This window comes from Gymnogyps californianus, chromosome 2 (genome assembly GCF_018139145.2).
Source record: "Gymnogyps californianus isolate 813 chromosome 2, ASM1813914v2, whole genome shotgun sequence".
In the NCBI taxonomy this organism is placed as follows: Eukaryota; Metazoa; Chordata; class Aves; order Accipitriformes; family Cathartidae; genus Gymnogyps; species Gymnogyps californianus.
Window position 1 is genome coordinate 29,792,390 of NC_059472.1, and position 22,096 is coordinate 29,814,485.

General features: G+C 36.6%; 1 protein-coding gene across 1 annotated transcript; it reads right to left on the bottom strand.

Moving 5' to 3' along the window:
- Nucleotides 1-293: 293 nt before the first annotated feature.
- On the bottom strand, nt 294-20,741 carry LRRCC1 (leucine rich repeat and coiled-coil centrosomal protein 1). The gene is made up of 19 exons (XM_050892537.1): nt 20,665-20,741; nt 20,282-20,487; nt 19,867-19,932; nt 18,917-19,084; nt 17,125-17,294; nt 16,815-17,024; nt 15,828-16,030; nt 14,871-15,057; nt 14,388-14,536; nt 13,005-13,209; nt 9,704-9,843; nt 8,179-8,380; nt 6,932-7,117; nt 5,519-5,693; nt 4,618-4,781; nt 3,518-3,726; nt 3,179-3,316; nt 1,202-1,337; nt 294-589 (listed from the first exon to the last, which is right to left on the bottom strand). Exons 1-19 carry the CDS (start codon nt 20,721-20,723, stop codon nt 467-469), a joined length of 3,096 nt encoding a protein of 1,031 aa, XP_050748494.1. The 5' UTR covers nt 20,724-20,741; the 3' UTR covers nt 294-466.
- Nucleotides 20,742-22,096: the final 1,355 nt, after the last annotated feature.

A 22,096-nucleotide genomic window follows, 5' to 3' on the forward strand; every position in this document is an offset into this window, starting at 1 on the left:
TTTCAAAAGCCTGGTAGGAAAGCTATTGCTGTAGAGAACCAAACTATGCTGCCAAAAAAAAAGCCACTCTAAGCTGCAGGAGTCATGCATTCTTCAACAGTGGCAGGTTAAACAGTTTCAGGTAAATTCTTGGATCTCTCATTACAAGAATCTCTTCAAGCTCTTGTCTTAGAAGCAAAGGCCCAATCTTCTTTCCTCTTATTAAACATGCCAATTCCTAATTTCATATGATGCCTTTCATCTATATATGTGTTTTGACCCATTTTGACAAAACAGTTAAAAAGAACGAAAGGTTAGAAATAACTATTTATTATGAAAATAATATAAAAATATTTGTCTGATTCCTGAACCATCAAAATATATCACAAAGAATTATTCTCTAGAAAACAAGGAAAAGTGCATTGTAGTGTATGAATTTGCTTAAGTTTGTGTAATACACGTTTTCAGTGTACATTATTAATAATCTTCAAAGATCTTGTTGAATATCATTCAGTGCATGTGTAAGTCGTCTTATTTTATTTTCCATGGCTTTTTTATTGTTTGCCATTTCCTGCAGAAGCTGCCGCATTTCTTCTTCAACATAGTAAACCTGAAAGAGCACATAGAGATCAAATAGAATTCTTGCTTTTCCTTAACATCCCTAAAACCACAGAATCTTGGCAATTTTTAACACTGATAAGCAATGCAAGAGTTATATGCTGATGTTTAAATAAGTAATGCAATACTTTTGACATTGGATGCAGTAGCAGAATTTTGCTTTTAAAAAAGTATTAATTTGCTAGGAGATGGTGAGTAATGTATCAAAACCAAAACACCTACTATGCAGAAAAAGCACCAGTTGTCACACTAAGGAAGAATGCAGTCTATGACAGGAACAGTAACTGTTAACACTGGCATAGGTGAGTTAAATGGATTATCTGGCATAATCATTATTCTTGCCTGTATAGATAAGGAAATGTTTAGCTATCGACTCGTAACAGCTACATAAGCATGCAACTTTACTTTGCTTGAATACAGAACCTCATGATGGTACAGTTCTAGAGATTTTCTCACTGTGCAAAGGTTGAGCACTAAACCAGGGCTGTTTCCATCCAGGTTAGCCAGATAGATACAAACAGGTGACTTCCAAGCACCACTGTTGTAGCAGCTGTAGAATAAAAATGCAAATACAGTAAACATATAAATTTAGTATTAAAATTACTTTTTCATTTGCTGCTTCAATTTGTTTTTCCTTTTCATTTGCCAGCTGCAATAGTTCTTCCTGATGAGCTGCCAACATTGACTCAAGTTGTTTTCTAAAAGCATTATCCATTTCATGAAGCTTTTCCACAGCAATCCTAAAAAAGATTAAAAAAAAAGAAAATCACACTCCTGCAAACAACTGAAGTATTTTGCTTTGCCCAGTTCTGCCTTTGATAATGTTTTAATAACATAGGCACGAAGACAATTATTTCAATATCTAGCTTCAGATGATGTCCTGTTTTCTCAAGTATGTGTTCTAGTTTTATGCACCGTGTTTAGGGCTTCTGGCATTCCTCTTAGCAGAGGCATTTAATCACTAGCAAAGAATATGAAGATTCGGGCTTGCTACTGTCAACATGGATAAGAACTCCACCTGTTTTCAAACATCTACTGATTATGCTTTTGCTTCCTGAGAAGTCAATGACTGAACTATGCGATCCTGTGAACAGCCTGTAAGCCTGTGTCTTGCAGCAATAAAAAAGTGTCTGCTTCACAGTAGTGAAGCATTTCCCTGACTCCAAGCAAATTCTGCTTTTAGGGGATAATTCTAAAATATGTAGCAACAGAAAGTCAGGCAAATTATTCCACTATATAATTAATTTACACCAAACTTTTGAAACAAAACAGAATCATTTGGGACAAAACTTCAGTTTCACTACTGGTCTTCCAACAATTCCAAGACCTAGTACTATTAACTATTTGACATGGTGGGTTTTTGTTTTTTTTTAAATCAAACTTGACCATCAAGGTATTTTCTTTCATTTGTTAATCAGATTACCTTCCTTAAAATGATCAATTACATTTTCGCTGTTAAAGTCCTTAATTTAAAAATATAAAGCAAAAAAACCTTAGTCATACTAGCTTATTCCTTCAGTAACAGTGTGGTTATCACTGCTAGATAAATACACAGTCTTATTAACTAGCTAATCTTTTCTTAAGGGTAGTTGGGAGGAAAGAAATAAAATAAGAGAAAGGGGCCAAAGAATAAAGTAAAAATCATACTAACAATCTAAGCTCATCACAGGTAGCAGTCTACCATACTTCTCCATAATGCCAGAAGCGCATGAAATAACTGAGCATCATATAAGTCCCTGACTATTTTCTGGGTTATGAGTATTTGTTTCTGTATCATCTCATATTTACTATTATCTGCTCAAAAAAATTGACAGTACAAGAGGAATAAAAGAAATTAAAAACGTGTTGCTACTTGTATGGGAAGAGAATGACAGGTAACTTATAAGCAGTCTGTTTGTCACAGACTGAAACATTTATTGGTATTGTTGTGATAAGTATCGAGGATCTGTCCTCAATTTCCTACACAGCACACAAGGCATTTTCATCATCCTCCACAGACATTAGCGAAGCACTGTAGCCTCTCTCGTAAGCCCAAATGCCAGCCACAGTTGCTTGGCTTGACCTGTGATTTGCAACCAATTTGTCCCATGCATCCTGGTCACGAGCTAGAAGGCTGACAGGCTCATGCTCAGAGAAACCCTGCTACAGACTGTGAGACTGCGCCTCACGTGCACAAGCATCTTCACTGCATGACTCCAGCCCGCATGTGTGATGACTGTAGAAGAGTCCCTATCATGTAAGCATGACATGGAGTTTCCTCACAGAGGTAAACCAAAAGCATTGTGGTGGAATGGGCATACTAGGGAGGTACGAGTGTAGGCTCCAGTTATTTTCAAAGAAAATGGGAACACAGCTAAGAAGTTTAAAGGACGAATGCTGTAACAGAATGCTAGTTCCACGAAGTAAGTCACCTGTATAGCAAGAACTACTTCTACGCACAGAGTCTGCAGCAACTGGGCTCACCACGTACTTAAAAAGGTATTATGCATTCTTTCACCATATAATCAAACATTTTTGTATACTTAACAGTGCAACTCCATACTAACTGAACAGTCACAAAATAAGCTATTAAGGTGTTCACCTCTGAGTTTGAAGACTTTTATTTCTCTCTTCAATCAGCTTCTTCTCTTTGATATCAAAGCTCTCCTTCATTTGTTTAACCTGCACCTCTAGCTGGCTTAATAGCTCTCCTTTACCTTGCCACTTCTTTTTCAGTGCACTGAAAATAAAATGCACATATTTACAATGAATGTAGATACCACTTCTCAGGAGGGCGGAAAAAAAGTTTTCCATGCTTCCATTTTTCCCCATTTCTGTGGGTTTTAATAGCAAGCAAGTACCCTCTGAACACAGAATAACTTCAGAGCAGTGTTGCATACTATTATGATCCCAAAGAATTATTGCCACTTGTACGTATCACCTGTGTGCATTCTTAATGTCATCCAGTTCTACTTCTTTTTCTTCTAGTAGTTGCTTTAATTCCTCTTTTCTTTCATTTTGCCTTTCTAATTTTTCCATTAGCTCTTCAAATTCAGCAGCTTTTTCATCCAACCGTACTTGAAAAAATTTCTGAGCTTCCAGATTTTCTTCATGCTGTTTTCTGATTTGTTTATCTTTTTCTTGTAAGCCCTTTAGAAGATAAATATTTTAGAACACATAAACTCCATTTTAACTTTATTGGTACCCTTTAAGAGTATCTGTTTTGTCTATGCTGGAATAAAGCAGAGACGGACATGTGAAAGTTTACTCTTCCAAAGGTATTGTTCTATGAAAAATACTTAGTAAAGCAATAGCCACTTAAATAATCTTCATTTGAAAGAAGTCAGAATTTAAAAAAAAAAAAAAAATCATCAAAACATAAATCTGAAATTGAAAGCAAGTTAAGGAAAAAAGTTATTTAGAACTCTCATACAACAACTTATTCTACATACACAAATCACTGAGCTCACATTCTGTTACATGGCTATATAGTTTAATGACTAACGCATCTAACCTTGACTGACACAACATGCTATAAAACTTTGCTTTGATTAATAAGCTAAAGTCTTAAGTCTCTAAATGAGATGAATGGAATTAATAGAACAAAACAAAGTAGTTCTGCTGTTAAAATATTGATTTACAAGAACAGAATAAAGAAAAAAATATTTACATTGTAAAATAAACCTGAAGCAAATAAAAAAAAATTTTTTTCCTTTTCTTTTAAACACATAGGAAGAATTATACAATCCTAGTTTTTCCTCTCTCAAAATCATTATCAATAACTTGAAGCAAGGCAAAGAGAAGAAAGTCGTTACATAAATATGGTTCAATGACAGATTCAAAGTAGCACCTTTGTACATCAAGTTAATACAAGGCCCTCTTCTGCTCTCAGTGAAATCAACTGCCGCTGACAGCCTGATTGTGCTTTCCAAGTTGGTAAACTAGGAGTGCAGAGCCAGCTTTCATTACAGCCTTTACAATAACTTTCACTGCAAGTCTTAATTTTAGCTAAGCACACAAATTGTCAGACATGGCACTTACTTCTTTTAATCTCCTAATTGTTTCTGTCTGATCGTCCACTATTTTGTTTTTAATTCTTATAGTATCACTGTCCTGTTCCTTTTGCTTTTTTAACATCTCAATCTCATTCGTTAAAACTTCAATTTTTGCCTCCAGTTTTCCCCGATCTTGAGCAAGATGAGCTCCTAGATAAAACAGGATGTTCACAGTACAGCACTCATTTTACAGGCAACTTCAAGATGTATAATGTCGGGGGAAGGGGGGAGGCGACAGTAGGAACCACCTTAAAAACCAAACATGACCATTTCGCCCACTGGAAACACTGTAGGGTTTTAAGCTGTAAGTAGATAACACTTAAAAGGAAATGTAGAACTGACGGTCTGTATTTTATCCTTTGAAAACTTCTCTGATGAAAGTCAACAGTAATTCTTACAGACCCAGCCAATCAAAGAACCCACAAGGTTCTGAGTCACATGAGTCAGGGAAAATGAAAAAAGCCCAAGCTTGCTTTCACCCAGTATTTAACACTTTTTTTTTTTTTTAAAAGATATATACTGAAATTTTCATGGTAGACTTATCTGATAGACAAGTAGCATTACATAACAGTATTTACAAATCCTTGTTTTCCTAGTTTCACATTTAAAAGTTCTTTGTATAACATTACGGTATTTTGACATTTTGGGGAAATAGATAAACTGTATTCGCAACTGACTCCCACAACTGCTGTTATAATTCCCATAATGGCCTGCGCACTACAGAAGATCTATTTTTGCACATCATCTTTACAACTGGATAAGCTCAACAGGCATCCAGAGACTCTGTCATGATTACAACTATATTGGAGTGTTTATTTGAAAGGTACGACATTGACCACCACCATTTTTTCTGCAAAAGAAAAAAATAAAAAAAAAAGTTATTTTACCCTGTTGTGCCAACTCCTGCCCCCATATTTTTCTTTCCATTTTTAATCCATCAATCACAGATTCCTGGGCTGTCAGCTGAGAAATAAGTTTTCCATTTTCCTTTTTCAGAAGTTCAACTTGAACAGCCTTCTGTTTGTCCTCCTCAATCACAGTTTCAAGTTCTCCAGTTCGACACTGTATGAATGAACATTGGAAAAAGACAGTAAGATCCTTTACAACAAGTATGCAAAATTTCAAATCAATACTAAGTGGCTAGGAAAGTAATACTTATATACAGTGAATTAACTGAGGAATATTCTGCTTGCATACAGGGTTCTATCTGCATCTCTTCCCAGTAACGAAACACAAATGTTTGCTTCAAATAGACATACTTCAATCCCAGAAAACTGTAAAGCTGATTTCTAAATAGCCACCTTAAATTATCAATGCCACTATAAACACCTGTTTAGAATTACAATGCACAAGTCAAAGAAAGAGAAACAGAAAGTCAAGTTAAGATATTAAAAACCAAATCAAAAGAAAACAGACAGAAGCTGGGATGAACTTCCATTTCCCATGATAAAGATTTATCTTCAGTTATGCAGGCTACTTTTTGTTTTACAGATTACAGCTGTTTAATATAGCTATTTTTAAATTTTATTTTTAGCAGCATCACTGACTGGCAGAATCCTATTCTGTATGGCAACACAATGTTTGGACACCCCAACAGCAACATGTAGGGAGGAGATTAGAAACAGCTGTGCAGGGGTTGTGCTGCGTGGAAGTTTTAACATAAACATGGCCTGGATACATACATAGACTGGATCACACAGCAGTTTAAAAGTTATGTTCCTAAGATTTTTAAGAATTATTTATGGACAACGTAGTATTACAATATGTTAATATACGGTAATCAGTAGTGTGCAACTGTGCCCACAGTATCTAACACTAAAATTAGACAAATAGTAGGTAATGACTAATACTGCTAATTTTATGCAACTCTCAGAGATATTAAGCTGCTAATAACTACACTTGATTATTTGTTCAATTTAATTTTTACTTCGCGTACAGTGACCATTGCAGAACCATATTCTGTTACTTTGAACTTACAAAGGGTCAGGGCTATTAATGTAGGTTTTTAAATCCCAGTTTGGAGTGACCACTTGATTATATACAAACTGCTAGCGCTCACAAGGCAAGGAGTGCGCTTCTGACGACATGAATGAGTCTAGATTTTGCTATATGGGGAGCAGTGTTTGTGAGAAACAGAAGTGCAAGATGCAAGAATAAAGGCTGATGGGGAGCACTAGGTTTTAGTGCAACAGGAAACACATGTCTTTCAGTCAATCTACCTTGTATGGAATTGCTACTTTTATAGATAAAATATTACCAAAGAAATCATATATGTAGTTGAAATGTTTTGAAACAAGTACCTTTAGGTTTGCTGTAGCTTCTTCATTTGATTTTGTTAATTCTGCAATCTTTGCTTTCTGTTCTTTCACTATACTTGTCAGGTCTTGGATCAGACTTCCCATCTCTTTTTCCTTTTGTTCAAACTCAAAGAGGGCTCGTTTATGTTCAACTAGATCAGCAGCAACATTTTCAAAACCCTCTTTTACCTAAAGTTTTATAAGATAAGACTTGAAAAATGCTAACATTTGGAAAAAGTGTGTATATATGCACATAAATGACATCTGAATTTCAAATAAAGGAAGAAATAGAAGTTCATCAACAGTAGATTAAATTAGTGAATATCTGAAACTGGTTTTCTACCAGTTTGTTGGTGATACTTCAACTCAAAACTGGTTCTGCTCAGCTACAAATTTGAAAACAGAAACACAAAAAAACAAAAAACCAAACCCTGGGAAAAAAAAAAAATGCATGGGTGGATGGGAAGCAGAGCAGAAAAACCATAGCTTGGGAAATGAAAACAATGCCTTGATTTAGTCTCATTGTTAACATTAAAATCCGGAAAGAAGAATTTAAAATTAATTCTATTTTTTTTTTTCCTTGCAAGAGAAAGATTTGAAGGGTGAAAAAACAGTCTTTTCTTTCCCCTCTTCTCCCATGTAGCCAACTGATTTAAAATGAAGAAAACCAAATTTAAGTGAAGGTGAAGCATTTAAAATTTTATTTCATTTAACATACAAAATAATGTGAACAGTAGCCATATAAATAAGTTATCTAAGGAATTTGGTAAGCAAGTTTTGAATTTGAATTTCAAAATGCATATCCAAAATTCAATTTTGAAAAGTTAAACAATAGGGATCTTTATTATTAAATACACTAGTATATATGTAACCATAACCTTATCAAAACACCACAAGAGCTTTCACAATAATCGAATACATTCTAAGAGCAGGTCAACATCTTTTAAAAAGAAATTAATACTACCAGATAGAAGGTTTTCTAATTTCTTTTGATTAACTTTTACTTATGAACAAAAATGCTAGGTTTTTTGAGTGCTGACTTGGCATTTGGTGTCTATGTTCTAATCATTGGTATTTCAAAGCTTACTACCAGTATTTTTAAATGAATTCTTGGAGCAAAGACCTTAAGGATCAAAAAAAAAAAAAAAACAACAAACCCCAAAACAACTCCCCCCCCCCCCCCCAAACCAACACATTTAAAAGAACTACAACTCCACCTAGTTTGAGAGGAAATGTTCTCTTAGTCTTACCTCTTTAAACCTTTTTGCTTCAATAGTCAAAGCTAAACGAAATTCATCTTCTAACTCTTTGTACTTCTGGTTTAACATACTAATTTTCTCCTGAAATTCTTTAACACGCTGTTCATGCCTCTGCTCCTCTTTAGCCACTTGTTTTGACAAAGCATCTTGAAATTCAGGTCCATTTAAAGCAACTCGGGTTTCAAGTTCTTTCCTGAAGTTACCAAACATATACTTGAGACAAGAACTGCAGTATCTCACAATGCTATTTCAATTCATTTCCTTAGTATTTCTTAAAAAGGATACTAAATTACATAATGAATGGGATAAATCCCTTAGTTTCACAGATTTCAGTCTTCTATGACAACGGCCCTGGGATGAGGAAAAGTGTGTTGACTACTGTTAAAACACCCAAAGGAATAACCTTACTTTTTAATTCAAACTTTTGTAGAAATTATTCAATTGCTCTTTTGCTGTTAGTTAGCATTTGTTTGCTTTGCTTTTATCAAAGATCTGGAAGAGACACTGGAATCTGGGAAAAGCACTGTACAGCCAGATACCCTCTTTTGCAGTCATTCTCTTCACTCTCACCCAACAACTGTTGCTTCTCACAGACCCAAAACCTGAAAAGCAGCAGCAATGGGGACCTAAAGGGTTCCAGGATAAGTCTTCCTGTCTGGAAGCATCCCTACAGAGAAATGTTGAAGCAAAAGTACCCTGTACTTTAAGACTATTCTGTTCATCTGCTTTAAAGCACAATCACAAAACATATCCACTGTCCTTCACATTACATCTTTTGGAGATTTATGAGATAATAATTGGAAGTTCTCAAAACACAGCTATCAGATTCTTCCCATCTAAGCCTGCAGTTATCTTAGTATCTGAATACATTTATCCTTGTAAAATTTAGCAAATGTAACCAGCTTATTTTATTAATAACCTCCCTCACATACTAGTATACCACACACCATTTATTGCTTTAGTTTGTACGCATATTTGATTGTATTAGCTAAACAGTATAGAACTTATGTTCAGTATTCTCCAAAAAAAAGGAAATTTTGAGAGGAAAGAGGAAAACAGCCAGGCAAGCCACCCACCCACCCTAAAGCAAGATACTGTAGAAGCTGACTTTTTTTTTTTTTGAACACTTTGTGTTATTGTAGTATATGCAGATCTTCAGACAATAATTCGAATGCGATTTTATTTTTACCTGATTATTTCCTGGATTAAAGATCAAGTATTTAAAATAAAAAGTTCAGCCATATAATAAGACAAGAACCTATCAAATGAAGGGCTGGAAGAACACAGTTGCCTACATGGACTTATCAGTCAGGAATCTACAAGATATGAACATATTCTTAAATGAGCAAGAAAATGGGTGGGAAGACATCTACATTTTTACAAAGACCATCTCTCCCATTAAAAAAACCAACCAAACAAAACCACATCCACACTTTGCAAAATGGATTTAAACAAAACACGTTTGCAACACGAGCATCTCTATTAACTTGTGAAAAGAAAATAGAAGACCCCATACCTTTGCTCTTGCTCTCTTAATATAAGAAGTTCATGTAGTTGTTTTACCTTCTCCTTCTGTTGTCGAAAGGATATTCGAAGTAACTGTACTTCTCTTTCATTTGCTGATGCTTTAAGCTCTGCTTCTTGCACCTGTTTCATCTGTGTAGAATTCATAGAGAGGAACAAGATTGTCTTAAAACTGTAATCTATTCTTCATGTCTTATAATAGAATACAAAGGAACAGGTGCTTTATTAAAGTTTTATACAGGTCTACCTGGGCCATTATGTTTACAGCATGCTCCACAGCTGTCAGTATTTTTCACAAAATTTTATGGAATTTTATTATGTTACCTAGCCCAAGACAAAGGAAGGGGTTTTTTGGGTTTTTTTTTTTGTTTTTTCTTTTACTTATTTTGTTAGACTTGCAGAAATTTAAGAAAAGATGTTTAAAATTAAGTGTTAGTTTAACTTACTACAACATAAAAAAAGCAACTTTCATGAAGAACCAAGGACATTTACTTAATTTATAAAGAACTTGAAAGTGTCCTGCAGAAGTGGAACAAGTGTATTGGCAGAATGATTTCCTCAATTACAAACTCTCATATTGTATTAGTTTCAAGCAAAACATTTTTAGATGTATTCAATATAACTTTTTTTTTAAACACTCCAGTTACAGAAACCTGTATCTTTCCAAGTTTTACAGTTTAAAGTTGCTGAACAGAGCTGCTTTCCAATGATTTTACAAAAAATGGAGAATCAATATAAACACCAGGTGGCATACTCCACTTTTTCCATTTGATGCAAGCTTTTATGAATAATTCCATTTTATAATCTTAAGCCTTTTACATACAAAGCTGTCTTTTCTGACTCAACAAGTAGGAAAAAAAAAGATATGAAAAAAGTTACAAAAAAGGTTTTAATTACTCATGAAATGGTAATTCAGAATCAAGACACTTCAGAAGGCTGCAAGTTAGAACATGCAACAGAAACAGCAGAGGTGATGTTAATGGAGATATTCTTACTTCTAATCATTACTTGTAGCGTTCACCTCAATCCTTTTGTGCTCAAGCAGCGAGCAGTAACAACTATCTTGTCAACCTGCCCTCCTAAGCAAACGGTCTCCACATTCTGTACTTACACAATTTTAATCTCTTTGCTTTCCAGAGTATCAAGTCTGTGAATGGTAAATGGACTACTCAAGATTACATTAAATGTCAGTTATCTAATGGCAGAGCTAGAACGCAACAGAGACAGCCCAGTTTACTTTCCAACTCTCACAAGAAAACAAACAAAAAACCCCCAGAAAACAAAAAAGACCAAAAAAAACCACCCCAACCCCAAATCTGTTTTCTTTCAGAATTCTATCACAATTGTCCCCTTAACTTGATTTTTGAACAATCAATCAAAACGAAAAATAAAAAATTAAGGAACAGCTGTATGGAATGTCCTGCACTGACAAATAAAACATTGTTTCCAATGTTTATCATCTCCTGCAATGTCCCTTAAGATATGTAAGCGCTGCTGCATGTTGTGAGTTCCAGCTTGCGAATGCCAGAGGTACCTAAAGTTCATACAGTAACTTCAGTTGTATGAAAATTGTTGTGAGGCTTGGGTACGAAGCTAAGTTCTCATGTTCTACATGTTAAGCCTCTTCATGAGTAACATTTAGACGCACCCCACTGTATTCCTGTTGTTTTGTGGATGAGGTGAAGCAATTATTTCTTAAATTGAAGCACTTAAAAACAAAAATTTCAAGTGAGAACACATGCAAATTTAAAGACTACCAGAAAATAGCGTACACATTTAGATGTATAGTAACTTATTTATCTTGAATTCCTTAAAGAAGTAATCTAGTAATGTTGACTGAAATCCTTAAACAGTGACTACCTAGAGTAACCATAATTTACCACTGAAGCTAACTGCCAACGTGTACTATGGGAAAGCTCTATAAAATATTCTAGAATTTGTTAATCTTAGAGTTGATAAAATAGGCCAAAGGTATATTAAATCTGAACATTCAAAAAGAGAATTTAGTTTCTAGAGCATCATGATTATTCTTTGAAACATAATTATTAAAAAGTATTTGCTACAGGATCTTAAAGACAGGAACAAAGATCTTCCCTTAATAAAGTTTTGCAGTTAATAAAAACGATGCTACTACTATCAAAAGAGATGACTTAGTTCTACAAACTCTTTAAAGGAAAAATAAAAACATCATACACCAATAAGGTATTTCCTTTCTTATAGGAAAAGAAAAAAAAAAACAAACAACCAAAAAAACCAACCACTCTCCTCTTCTCTAAATCACTAAATTTAGTACTTTTCAAAGTGACAAGCAGATACCTGATCTAAACTGAAGGTCACTTCTAGATCCATAATACCTCCAGGGTATTTACAGGTAAGGAAGAAAATGGAAGAGCACAGGAGCCTGAAGTGGAGGGTGGCTAATCCATAACTTGAATGGCACTTGCAGTTTAGCTGTCAGCACACTCCCTGATTCTGTTTCCTTTCAGGGTATCTGAGCGACAACACGTCCTAGAGCACCATACTAGCAGTTCGGAGACTTTTCAGGATGGATATATTAGGATTCAATTTCTGTAAGTGGATGTGTTCAGTGACACAGGAATGGGCTGATACAGGAATATAATCAAACAATAGGAATAGATATTGGAGGATGCAGCATTTGGCCACTGAAAATTCACCAATTAATTATTCAGTCAGAAATAATGGCAGTATCTGGTCCAGCATCTTGATCTTATGTATTTGTATACCGAACAAAGTGCCTCTGACAACAACAGCATCATTATCTTCTCCAGCTATAAAAGCAAAACCAAAAAATCCCAAGCAAACAAACAAAAAAACTCCAAACAACCAGAATCTTTAAAATAAGTTCTCAGCAATTACTGTTTTGTTCTGGCCGCAATTAAAAGCATCTAATTCTTTAGACCAGCAAAACAAATAGAACCACCAGATTTCCATCCCGCTAGCAAGATCTTTTTTGATTTCACCAACATTTTAAAAAAACCTTGTCTTTGTTACTTATATTTTCAGAAAATATCAACTTCCAGTGTTAAGTACATAGGACTTGTTCTTCTTTATCTTAAGACCACATCACATGACCTACTTCTATTTATAAAACACATTAATTGACAATTAAAATGGATACTTAATTATTAATTACTACTATGTAGAAAAAAAGCCCCAGCTTTTATTGTGGAAAACTCAGACTTAAGGCTTGTAAAATCTAGTGTTTCTTAATATCTAGGACTATAGTAGCCATCCTGTTGCCATTGTATTATTTAGTCATGAGAAATATTTACCTCTATTGTCCGTTGCTGCAATCTCTGTGTCTCCATCTTGGATAGTGTTTCTTCTAAAGCTTGCATGGCCTTCTGATGTTCTGCTTCTTTATTTCTTGCTTGATTTAATTCATTAGTAAGTCTTTCAGTTTCACCTTTCAACTGTTGGACATCTGCTTGCAGTCTTGCTTTAACATCTCTCTCTTTCAGTATCAATTCCTTTAATCTGAGAATAAATGCAATGAAATTGTATTACAAACATTTTAGTATTTAGTTTGATGTCAAATACATTGAGAAAAAGACAGTAGTAAGTGTTGTAGCACTGTATCTTGTTCTTTGCTGAGTTTTACTATTTACAGCACTGTCATGTAAAACTGTTTAAAAATATGTAAAATATTACTGAAGTCATGTGTAGCATTACTATATGGAACTTCATTTTAAAAGAAACTAAGCTGGAGACAGCCTCATAGATAGGTCTTTAAGGACATGACATTCCAGTATCATTTTGCTTTATACAGAAGTTGAACATATAGTATCAATTTGTAATTTAATAATTTTCTTCAGAAAACTTTGAAATATCCTTAAATATTCTAATAATTTTTGATATAAGATCTATCTCAAAAGAAAAGGAACATAATAAGCCTCTTATCCAAGGCGGTAACAAATAAAGGTGGGAAGTGAACCTAAAACAAAAAGAAAAAAAAGGGGAAATAATCACAGTCAGTCATGGATGGTAACTCAGGAAGCACTTGGCTTGTTTCTTCTGTACAAAAAAGAAAATGTGTCTTTGATAAATACAATGCAGTTAAGAAAAAGACAAATAGAGCAGACATCTCCAATCATAGCTGACAACAAACAATACTTTGTTAGAATGGAGAACTTTTGAAAAAAAAGGATGCTGCTCAGAACTTACAAGGATGATGATAACAGTCTATAGGAAGATATGCTAGGCCTGACCTGCACAACAGATTGCCTGTTGGCCAACTCTGGCCTACCAGAAACATCTTTGTTCAAGTGCACTGCGCAGGAAAAAAAGAATGCTGTATGTATAGGTGGAAAGGGAGACTGGGAACTGGAAGCTGAAAGTATGATATGAGACAGCTACTAGAGCTTGAGCTGAAAGAGAAAGTACAATTATGATACAGATTGCTTGGAAAGTAATGGCTAGAAATGGAGGTGACACATTGATACTGTTCTGAAACAAAAACAGGAAGAAAGCTGCAGAGTTGCAGAAAGGAATTTCATTAGGTAATACCGAGAGCAATTCTAGTACTAGTTCTCGATGCATTATTTTCCAAGTATATTGTTTACAGCTGTTCTCATTTCTTAACCCTATAAATTGAATTGTCTTGAATTAAAAAAAAGCAAAACAAACTCTTATACTACAGCACTCTGTTTCCCTACCTGTCTGTAGTGTATACAGCCATACTCTGAATATTCTTTTCTTCTTTTGCATGTTTCTGTAGCTCTCTGACATGCTCTATTAATTTCTTCTCTGCTTGCTCTGCTTTCCACCTCCTTTCTTTTTCCTGATCCAGTTCTTGAATCAGCGCCTTAACAAGAATGTAGTGAGCATTAACTTACTAGGAAACATTCAAATGTAGCCAAAAATGACAAACAATATTCATAGTTGTAGAACAAGTGTTTTTGTCTTTCTGGAATTCATGGATGACAGAGGAAAGTGCAAGCAACCAGGCCAAAAACCCCATAAAAGTGAAATAAAATAAATTCTTTTCCAGCTGACACTACAAGAACTCCACTATTTTTTGATACTATCTACACGCAATTATTTTTGTCACCTCCAATTTTAAAGTTGCACCAGGAGACATATGCTTGGCTTCAGGTGAAGACATACTCATATTTAACTTCAAATGATGTAAAACATACTCGGTATGTTGATTCCTCTGTGGCATTTGAATTAATTTCTTCTACTTTTTCTATATTGCTCTGTCTTCCAGTTAATATTTCAGCTTTTCTTCCCACTACTTCCAAGTCTCGAGTATCCGATGATGAACTGAGATGACAGTCTCTCTGACTGGAGCGTGGACACTTTGAGGAACTCTTCTTCTCTTCCCTATAATAGCAGGACATCAAGGTATATTTAAGAATATACAGAGTTTAAACATTAACAGGGGATTCAAACACTTTTACAGGACAAAATTTTACAATTCTGTGTAGAAGCTGAATTGTACAGAGTTCAAAACAATGTAGAAAGTAATTTGCAAGCAGATCATAAAACAAACAGCTAAATTCAAATCTTCAGCTGTAAAAAAAATATGTAGTACAAGCAGATGCTATCTGAAAAACATCTTATGATCACATAGATATGAAACAATTTTAGAGAAGCAGAGTAGTTGTAGAGCTGCAGTGGCTGACTGAACTAAAATACTCCAATTTATATTCATCACTTCTGATATTTACTACATAAATCAAACAAATTACTATGGCATCCTCAGTTTCATCACAAAATATGGACAGTTATATTGACCATTGTTCTGACACCATGAATCTTTTATTTTTATTTTTTAATGATTCAATTCTTCTGTCTGTGGAGAATTCTTCTGTCACCACAACTTAAAACAAAAGATGAAAATATAAGCTGTTAGAATTCTGAAACTGTTTGTTTTGGAATCTTCAGTTCAATTTCCTTTTCACCTAAAGACAGAAAATGCTCATATAGGGAAATGACTGAGTGAAGCCTCAGTAGCTAATAATTTTTAGAGCACTATTAACAGAGCTAATTTACCCAGCCACTTTCAGCAAAATGTTTCAAGTCAAACTATGTTCACTCTGACCATATTCAGCTTAATTCATTTTGGCTTTATATGGCAAACATTGGGATACCTGTCAGTTATTTTGTTCTTCAGAGGATTTGCATGACACCTAGTAGATAAGGTAGTTCTACGGTAAGTAGGGATCTTGCTTCTTTTCACCATCTTTCTGTTGTTCTCTTTCCCACTCTCATTTTCGCTCTCAGAAGTTGGATCTGTGTCTCTCTTAGCTTTGAGAACATTTGGAGGAGCTTCCCTTCTTGAGGTATCAGACACCTAAGAACAGATGGAAGTTTTATCTATACCTTTTACAATTTCTAACGGGCTAATTTCTAACACTTATTCAGGTGCTATTTTTAAAAAGTTCACACAAAATAATTTTGATAGAAAAGTAAATAATTGCTTCCAAACAACCCCTTCCCTCCTTGCTAAAACATTTTGTTGTTTTAAAGATAAAATAAACCCAACAGAACAGCATGCTTGAGAACATATAGTTGTATCTTTTTGAAATACCAGAAGTTTGGTAAAATCCTTAGGCATAGAAGCTTGGTGCAAAGTGTAAAACAAATACAGCACTTAAAACCAAAAAAGCCTTGCAAACATGCAAGGTACACCACAAACTGTTACAAAAACATAACTGGCAAACCTATCAGACCAACTTGACCTATTAGCAAAATTAATTTTCACCAACTCTATAATCCAGATATGTTGCTGCATTTCATATTTTACTCTGGTTCAGTTACTATAGTGATGGCTTCAGGGTAAAAAACAGAAAACAATTTTGTAATATAATATGATCAGATAGTTCTCCTAGTCCCATACAGTAAGGTTTTTATTCAGTATGAAAGTTTTCGTGATTCAAAGTGGAATCTTCAGTTTTAAAGACTTGTTTTTATTTTATTCCCAGTTTCTCAAAATTATTAAGAACACATTAGCATGAAGTCAGCACATACGTACCAGTAAAAATGCTCCAGTCTGTCCTAGCAAACTTTTGCATTATCAAAAGGTACACCTCATTTTACAAACAAAACCTTCTGTGCAATCACAGAAAAAAATTCACCTTTTGCAGTATCTGTGAAATTTGATCTTCTATTTTTTTAATCCTCATCTCGCTGTATATTTTATCGAGTTCGGCCTTCTCTGGTTCTGAAGATGAGACAACCTCTGTAGAGGAGCTGATGGCACTTTGTACTGGTATTCTTGTACGTTGACGAAAATGCGCTAACGCCTGGTCGATATGCGGTGTCACCACCGGTAAGGTAACATAGTTCTATCAAAAGGAAAGACAACCCTTATAATGTTAATGAGTTGCATGCAATATAAAAATAAAATCCATCAATTTTAAAATCAGTACACATAAACTATGGCACCTGATCTCTGGATGAGGGGCACCCAGATGAAACCAAACAGCCCAGAATGTCTTCTAAACACTGCAGATCTGAACAGTTTTCTTCTGTCGGGCCCACTGGTTCACCAGAAATATTTCTTCCATCTAGAGACGTTAGCTGGGGCAACGTCTGAAGAACAGTTTCTCTATAACCTTAAGGAAAAGACCACATTAAATTGAAATTAATCTCCAAAAGAGATGTCTAGCGTATTTTAGGTGCCCTGTCATCTTAAATTATTCATTGCATTTTTAATGGAAGAAAAAAAGTAGTGAGTTATCTACAAGTGGCTGTGTGGTGCTTAGTTGCCGGCTGAGGTTAAGCCACAACACCCACCCATAAGGCTTTCAACAGACAACATTACAAAACAAATTAACTAAGAAGCTGCCTGCCTAGTCCTGGTCTACATGGGGATTTCCCCACCACCATCAGCACACTGCAGTTGCACAGACAACCTTTTAATATCAGCATACTGCACCAAACCAGTTGTATCAACTGCAAGGACAGACAAACGTAATGGAAAAGCAAGTTCTGAAAGGGCTTAGGGAACTTCATTCTTTTTCAGTGAATGAAAATAAGGCATTATGAAACTGTAAGGCATTGAAGTTAAATTTCTTTAAATTAATAGAATTTGGGCTTCTGAACATTGCAGTTTCAAAAGTAAGTGCCACCAAAGAGGTAGATATGAAGACGTATGTAAACACAGAAGAAAACTAGTGGAATTTTCTAAGTTATCCAGATAACTTTAATAGTCCTGTTACTGCTTCCGTGGTGCTTGAATGGATTTGTAAAACTTGTTCATGGGTGCTTTTGAAAACATTACCTAAGACCTGATTTGGCTTCCCTCAATTATCTCTGAGGTTTCTTTCTAAGAACTGTACACTTATTATGCCTGTATCAGTTACGTGCTCATGATATGGTTGCTGTTTTGTATTATTGTAATTCCTACTGTTCTACTCTTTGTAAATGAAATGATCTTTGAGCTGTCCCAAAAGTATCAATCCTCCACTTCTACCTTCTTGTAGATATTCCCCTCTCTTATACACAAACGAAGGAAACAAAACCTGCTCCAAAACAGGATGCTACAATTTAACTTGTTTGAACACAGGGTGTAACATTTAAAAGGCACGAAAAACCTACCCCCCAAACCAGAAGCTCTAGGCAACGCAACTGAAAGTGATGTATCCACATGCATTCCTCCAACTTGTCTCCGTGCTGCCTAGTGAAACCACTGCCTACTATTTTGATGAAAATGCCAATTACTGCACAGCATCTTAGAGTCTGTCACTGCTTACTGAAGCTGTGGGAAAAGGAGGAAAGGCTAATAGTGCTTATTACTGATCTTCCTCTCGTGGTCTCTATCAGTAGAAGACCATCTATTTCCCATGCCTGCCCTCTTTCTATATAGTTCAATATCTCTATGTATGTTCTTCAAATTCTCCACCCACCCACCTTACAATATTAATACTCCTTTCCTCCTATTTCTGCCATACTTTCTCTTCCTATCACTCGTTGTCTATCTCCTGCCTTAACCTAAAATAATATGTGAAAAGTTGAGCCTTATCAAAGCATACAACAAGTTACAATTTTGAGAATATTGGGGGGGAGGGGGGGGAGAGATTTTTTTACAGAAAACAAATTAATTTTGACAGAATTTAGATTTCTGCAGCCTGGCCAGTTTATGAATGAATTTGCAAGCTTCAGAACCTGGCTTACAGCTTAAGGGAAATCACTGACCTAACGAGCACAAAGTATCTACCTAACATGAGATCCATACCTGCTGTGTGACAAACTGGATTGGCTTTTCCATTTTTTTCCAGTGTCAGATTCGTCAAACAGCGCAGCCCCTTTGTGCATTGAAGTAAGTGATTAATATTGTTTACACGGTTGCTGTGAAGGTCAATATGGCTAATCTTATGACTGGTTCCATGAAGGCACTGAAATCCTGAAAATTTGAGAAAAAACACAAAATAATGATTTCTGCTATGATCCTGGACTACAGGGTTTAGAACAAATGGCATCTTGTTGAAAAATATTTAGTAAATAATACATCATAACTGGAAATGATATAACAACTTTTGCTCCATATCCTTGTCTACATATATTAATTAGCTATGGTACACTACCACACAGTACAACACTTAAGGTAGTTATGAGAACTAACTTTAAAGAAACAGATTAGTTTCTAACTGTTAAGCATATAAACATTTTACTTGAAGTTCCTTTTTATAACTCAGTTCATTAAAAAAAATTGTTAGCAACGTTCTTTTCAATTTTCTATTACAAACTCCCTTGATTCTGTAGCTTAAAATCTTAGTTAAAAGCAAGAATTGACCATTTCAACGAATAGATTTAGAAGAGAACTTCCATATCATACCCAAAGTTGCATTTTTGTTCTATAAAAAGTAAAGAGATGAATCTTTTGGAAATATCTTCTGAGACTATTTCATTTTCCACTTTGGAAATAAGTCTGAAATGTTTACTCTACTAGTTTGTGAACAAACTCGGCCTCGCCAAATACAGGAGAATAAATTCCCGTTCATATTCAACATAGCTTTAAGTTTCTAACATCAAGGGTGAGAGTAGCAGTAATCGTCACCTTTAGTAGCATTACTCAGTCAATCGGCTGAACTACTAGAAACTTCTAAAAATACACTTGGCCCAGTTTTTCACAATTAAAGTGAGGCAAATGCTTTTTATTGCACTGCACATGCCAAAGTCACTTACCAGAGAGATCATGTATGTGATTATATGACAAATTCAGTATAGTTAAATTAAAGAGTTTTTCCAGTCCTAAACAAAAAGAGGAAAAAAAGAAACAGTAAGATTTTCAGAAGAATGCTCTGCCTTCATCAAATCAAAACTTGCAAAGTAAGCCTTTAAAAATCATAACTACAAATTATGCCAATAAATATAATCATAATATAAAAACCAGTTTTTCCTTCTAAATTAAGGCATTTTGCTATGATAAAGCTTACAGAGACTATATACGCTTTTTAAAATTTACATAATAATGTGGTTAGTAGCTCATACTAACTTCATGTAACCTTAATTATATGCATACTTCCCAGAAGCAAGCTTTAACCCAACTCTTAGAAAAGCTTCATGAGTTGCTAAATGGACAGAAATAAATATTGCAGACCCTCCACTTTCGTTATCAGGTTACAGGATAAGCTTAGGGTGCGCAGATTAGCCAGGGAACTTAGCCCCTCGATCCGGCGGATTTGGTTCGATGACAGATCTAAATGCTGCAGATTCCGGAGGTGGCTGAGCCCTTCGATTCTGGCGATGCGGTTACAGTGCACGTTGAGCGTGTGCAGGTCCGAGCTCAGGGAGACCTCCAGCAAGCTGGGAAGGAAAGGCACCTGCCATCAGCCGGGCAGCTTCATCTCCGGGCCGCTCTACCCAGCGCCCCCTCCCCGCGCCCCGCCACGGCCGCGGCCTCCCCTCACCCCAAGGGCCCGGCTCCCCGCGCCGGCTGCAGTGGGGCACCCGCCCCGCCTGTCCCTCCGGCAAGCTCCTCACCTCTTAACGCCCTTATCCATGAGGCTGAGCTCGCCGGGGACGGCGCGGCCCCCCGCCATACCGCTGGGGCACCCTCACAAACCGCCACTGCACTTCAAACTTCCCTCGCCTCCCAGCAGCGACGCTCCGCGCTTTACGGCTAAGACGCAAACCCCTCACGACACCCCCGCAGCAAAGCAGCACCTCCCCGCTTTCTTTCCCGCCTCCCTCCCGCTCGCTCGCCCGCCCGCTCGCTCCCCGCCACCACCCGCCGCGGGCACGGCGCACGCGCAGAAGGGGAGGCGGGGCACCTGGGAGCATGCGCACAGCAGCAAGCGAGGCAGCCGCTTGCCCGTGGAAGGGTAGGCGCCGCCGAGCCGCCTGTGGCGCCGGGCCCAGCGAGGAGGCTGGGTTTATAAACTGGGCCAGTTTGAATTCTCCTCAGGGAGGTGTTTGGGCGCTTTGGGTTTTTTTTTTAGGGCTGATACAGTATTAAGGGTTTACTCCAGTCATGGCTCAGAGCTCGCCACTGGCAGCGTGGCCTGGCCTGGCCTTCGACAGCGGCCGCAGATTCACTGTGTAGAAGAGGCGCTTTCCAACGCGCTGAAGCCCTGGCAGCACTTCGAGCATTGGTTCATGGGCCCGTGGGCCTGACGCTCAGGGGCAGCGTGCTGAAACCTGGGGCTCCCACCCTGGTATTCGTGCGTGGCGTGATCCCTGATGGATCCTGAAGAGCAGGAAGATCCCAGGACTGTGTTGAGCTGCTGGGGGATTTCTGCTTGCCACGACTGGGGGATCTTGCTCAGCATGGCCTGCCTGCGTGGCCAGGGAGAGCCTCCGGGTGACTGTAACTAGTGACAAGGCACTGGCTGTTACAGCACGACTAGGATGTTGAAGAGAAACGTAGCTAAAGGCGAATTTTGATTAAACAACTTGAGTAAGGCTGGACTAGATGTGCTAGTAGACTTCTTACTTGGACTGGGCGCTGTATGTGCTTTTTAATATCAGTGCTATAGTAATACTCCTTTACAATACCATATTGACATTTCTTCATGAATGGCTTCATTTTTCAGGGCACTATAGCATCACTGTATAAGCTTACAGTGCAACACTGAGCATTTGATGTAGAAAATGTAAGCCCATCCCAATATGAGGAGGAGTAGATTCATCTAACCATCTAAAAGTAGAAGGAGAATCATTTCCAGTGGGCGCTCCATACAGCCATTGCTGGGATTGGATGAGTCTCAACCCATCTCTTGCATTACTACAGGGGAAACCTAACAAAGTCTAGACAGTTTTTAAATGTGTGCATTTATATAGATGAGTGCTATTGTTGGACATGCTCACCAGCCACTGATTATTAATATCTCTTACTGCAAAAAATCCATCAGGCTTTTCTTTACACGTTACAGCCCAACAAAGAATGTATACAGCAGCTCATGCAAGCACACTT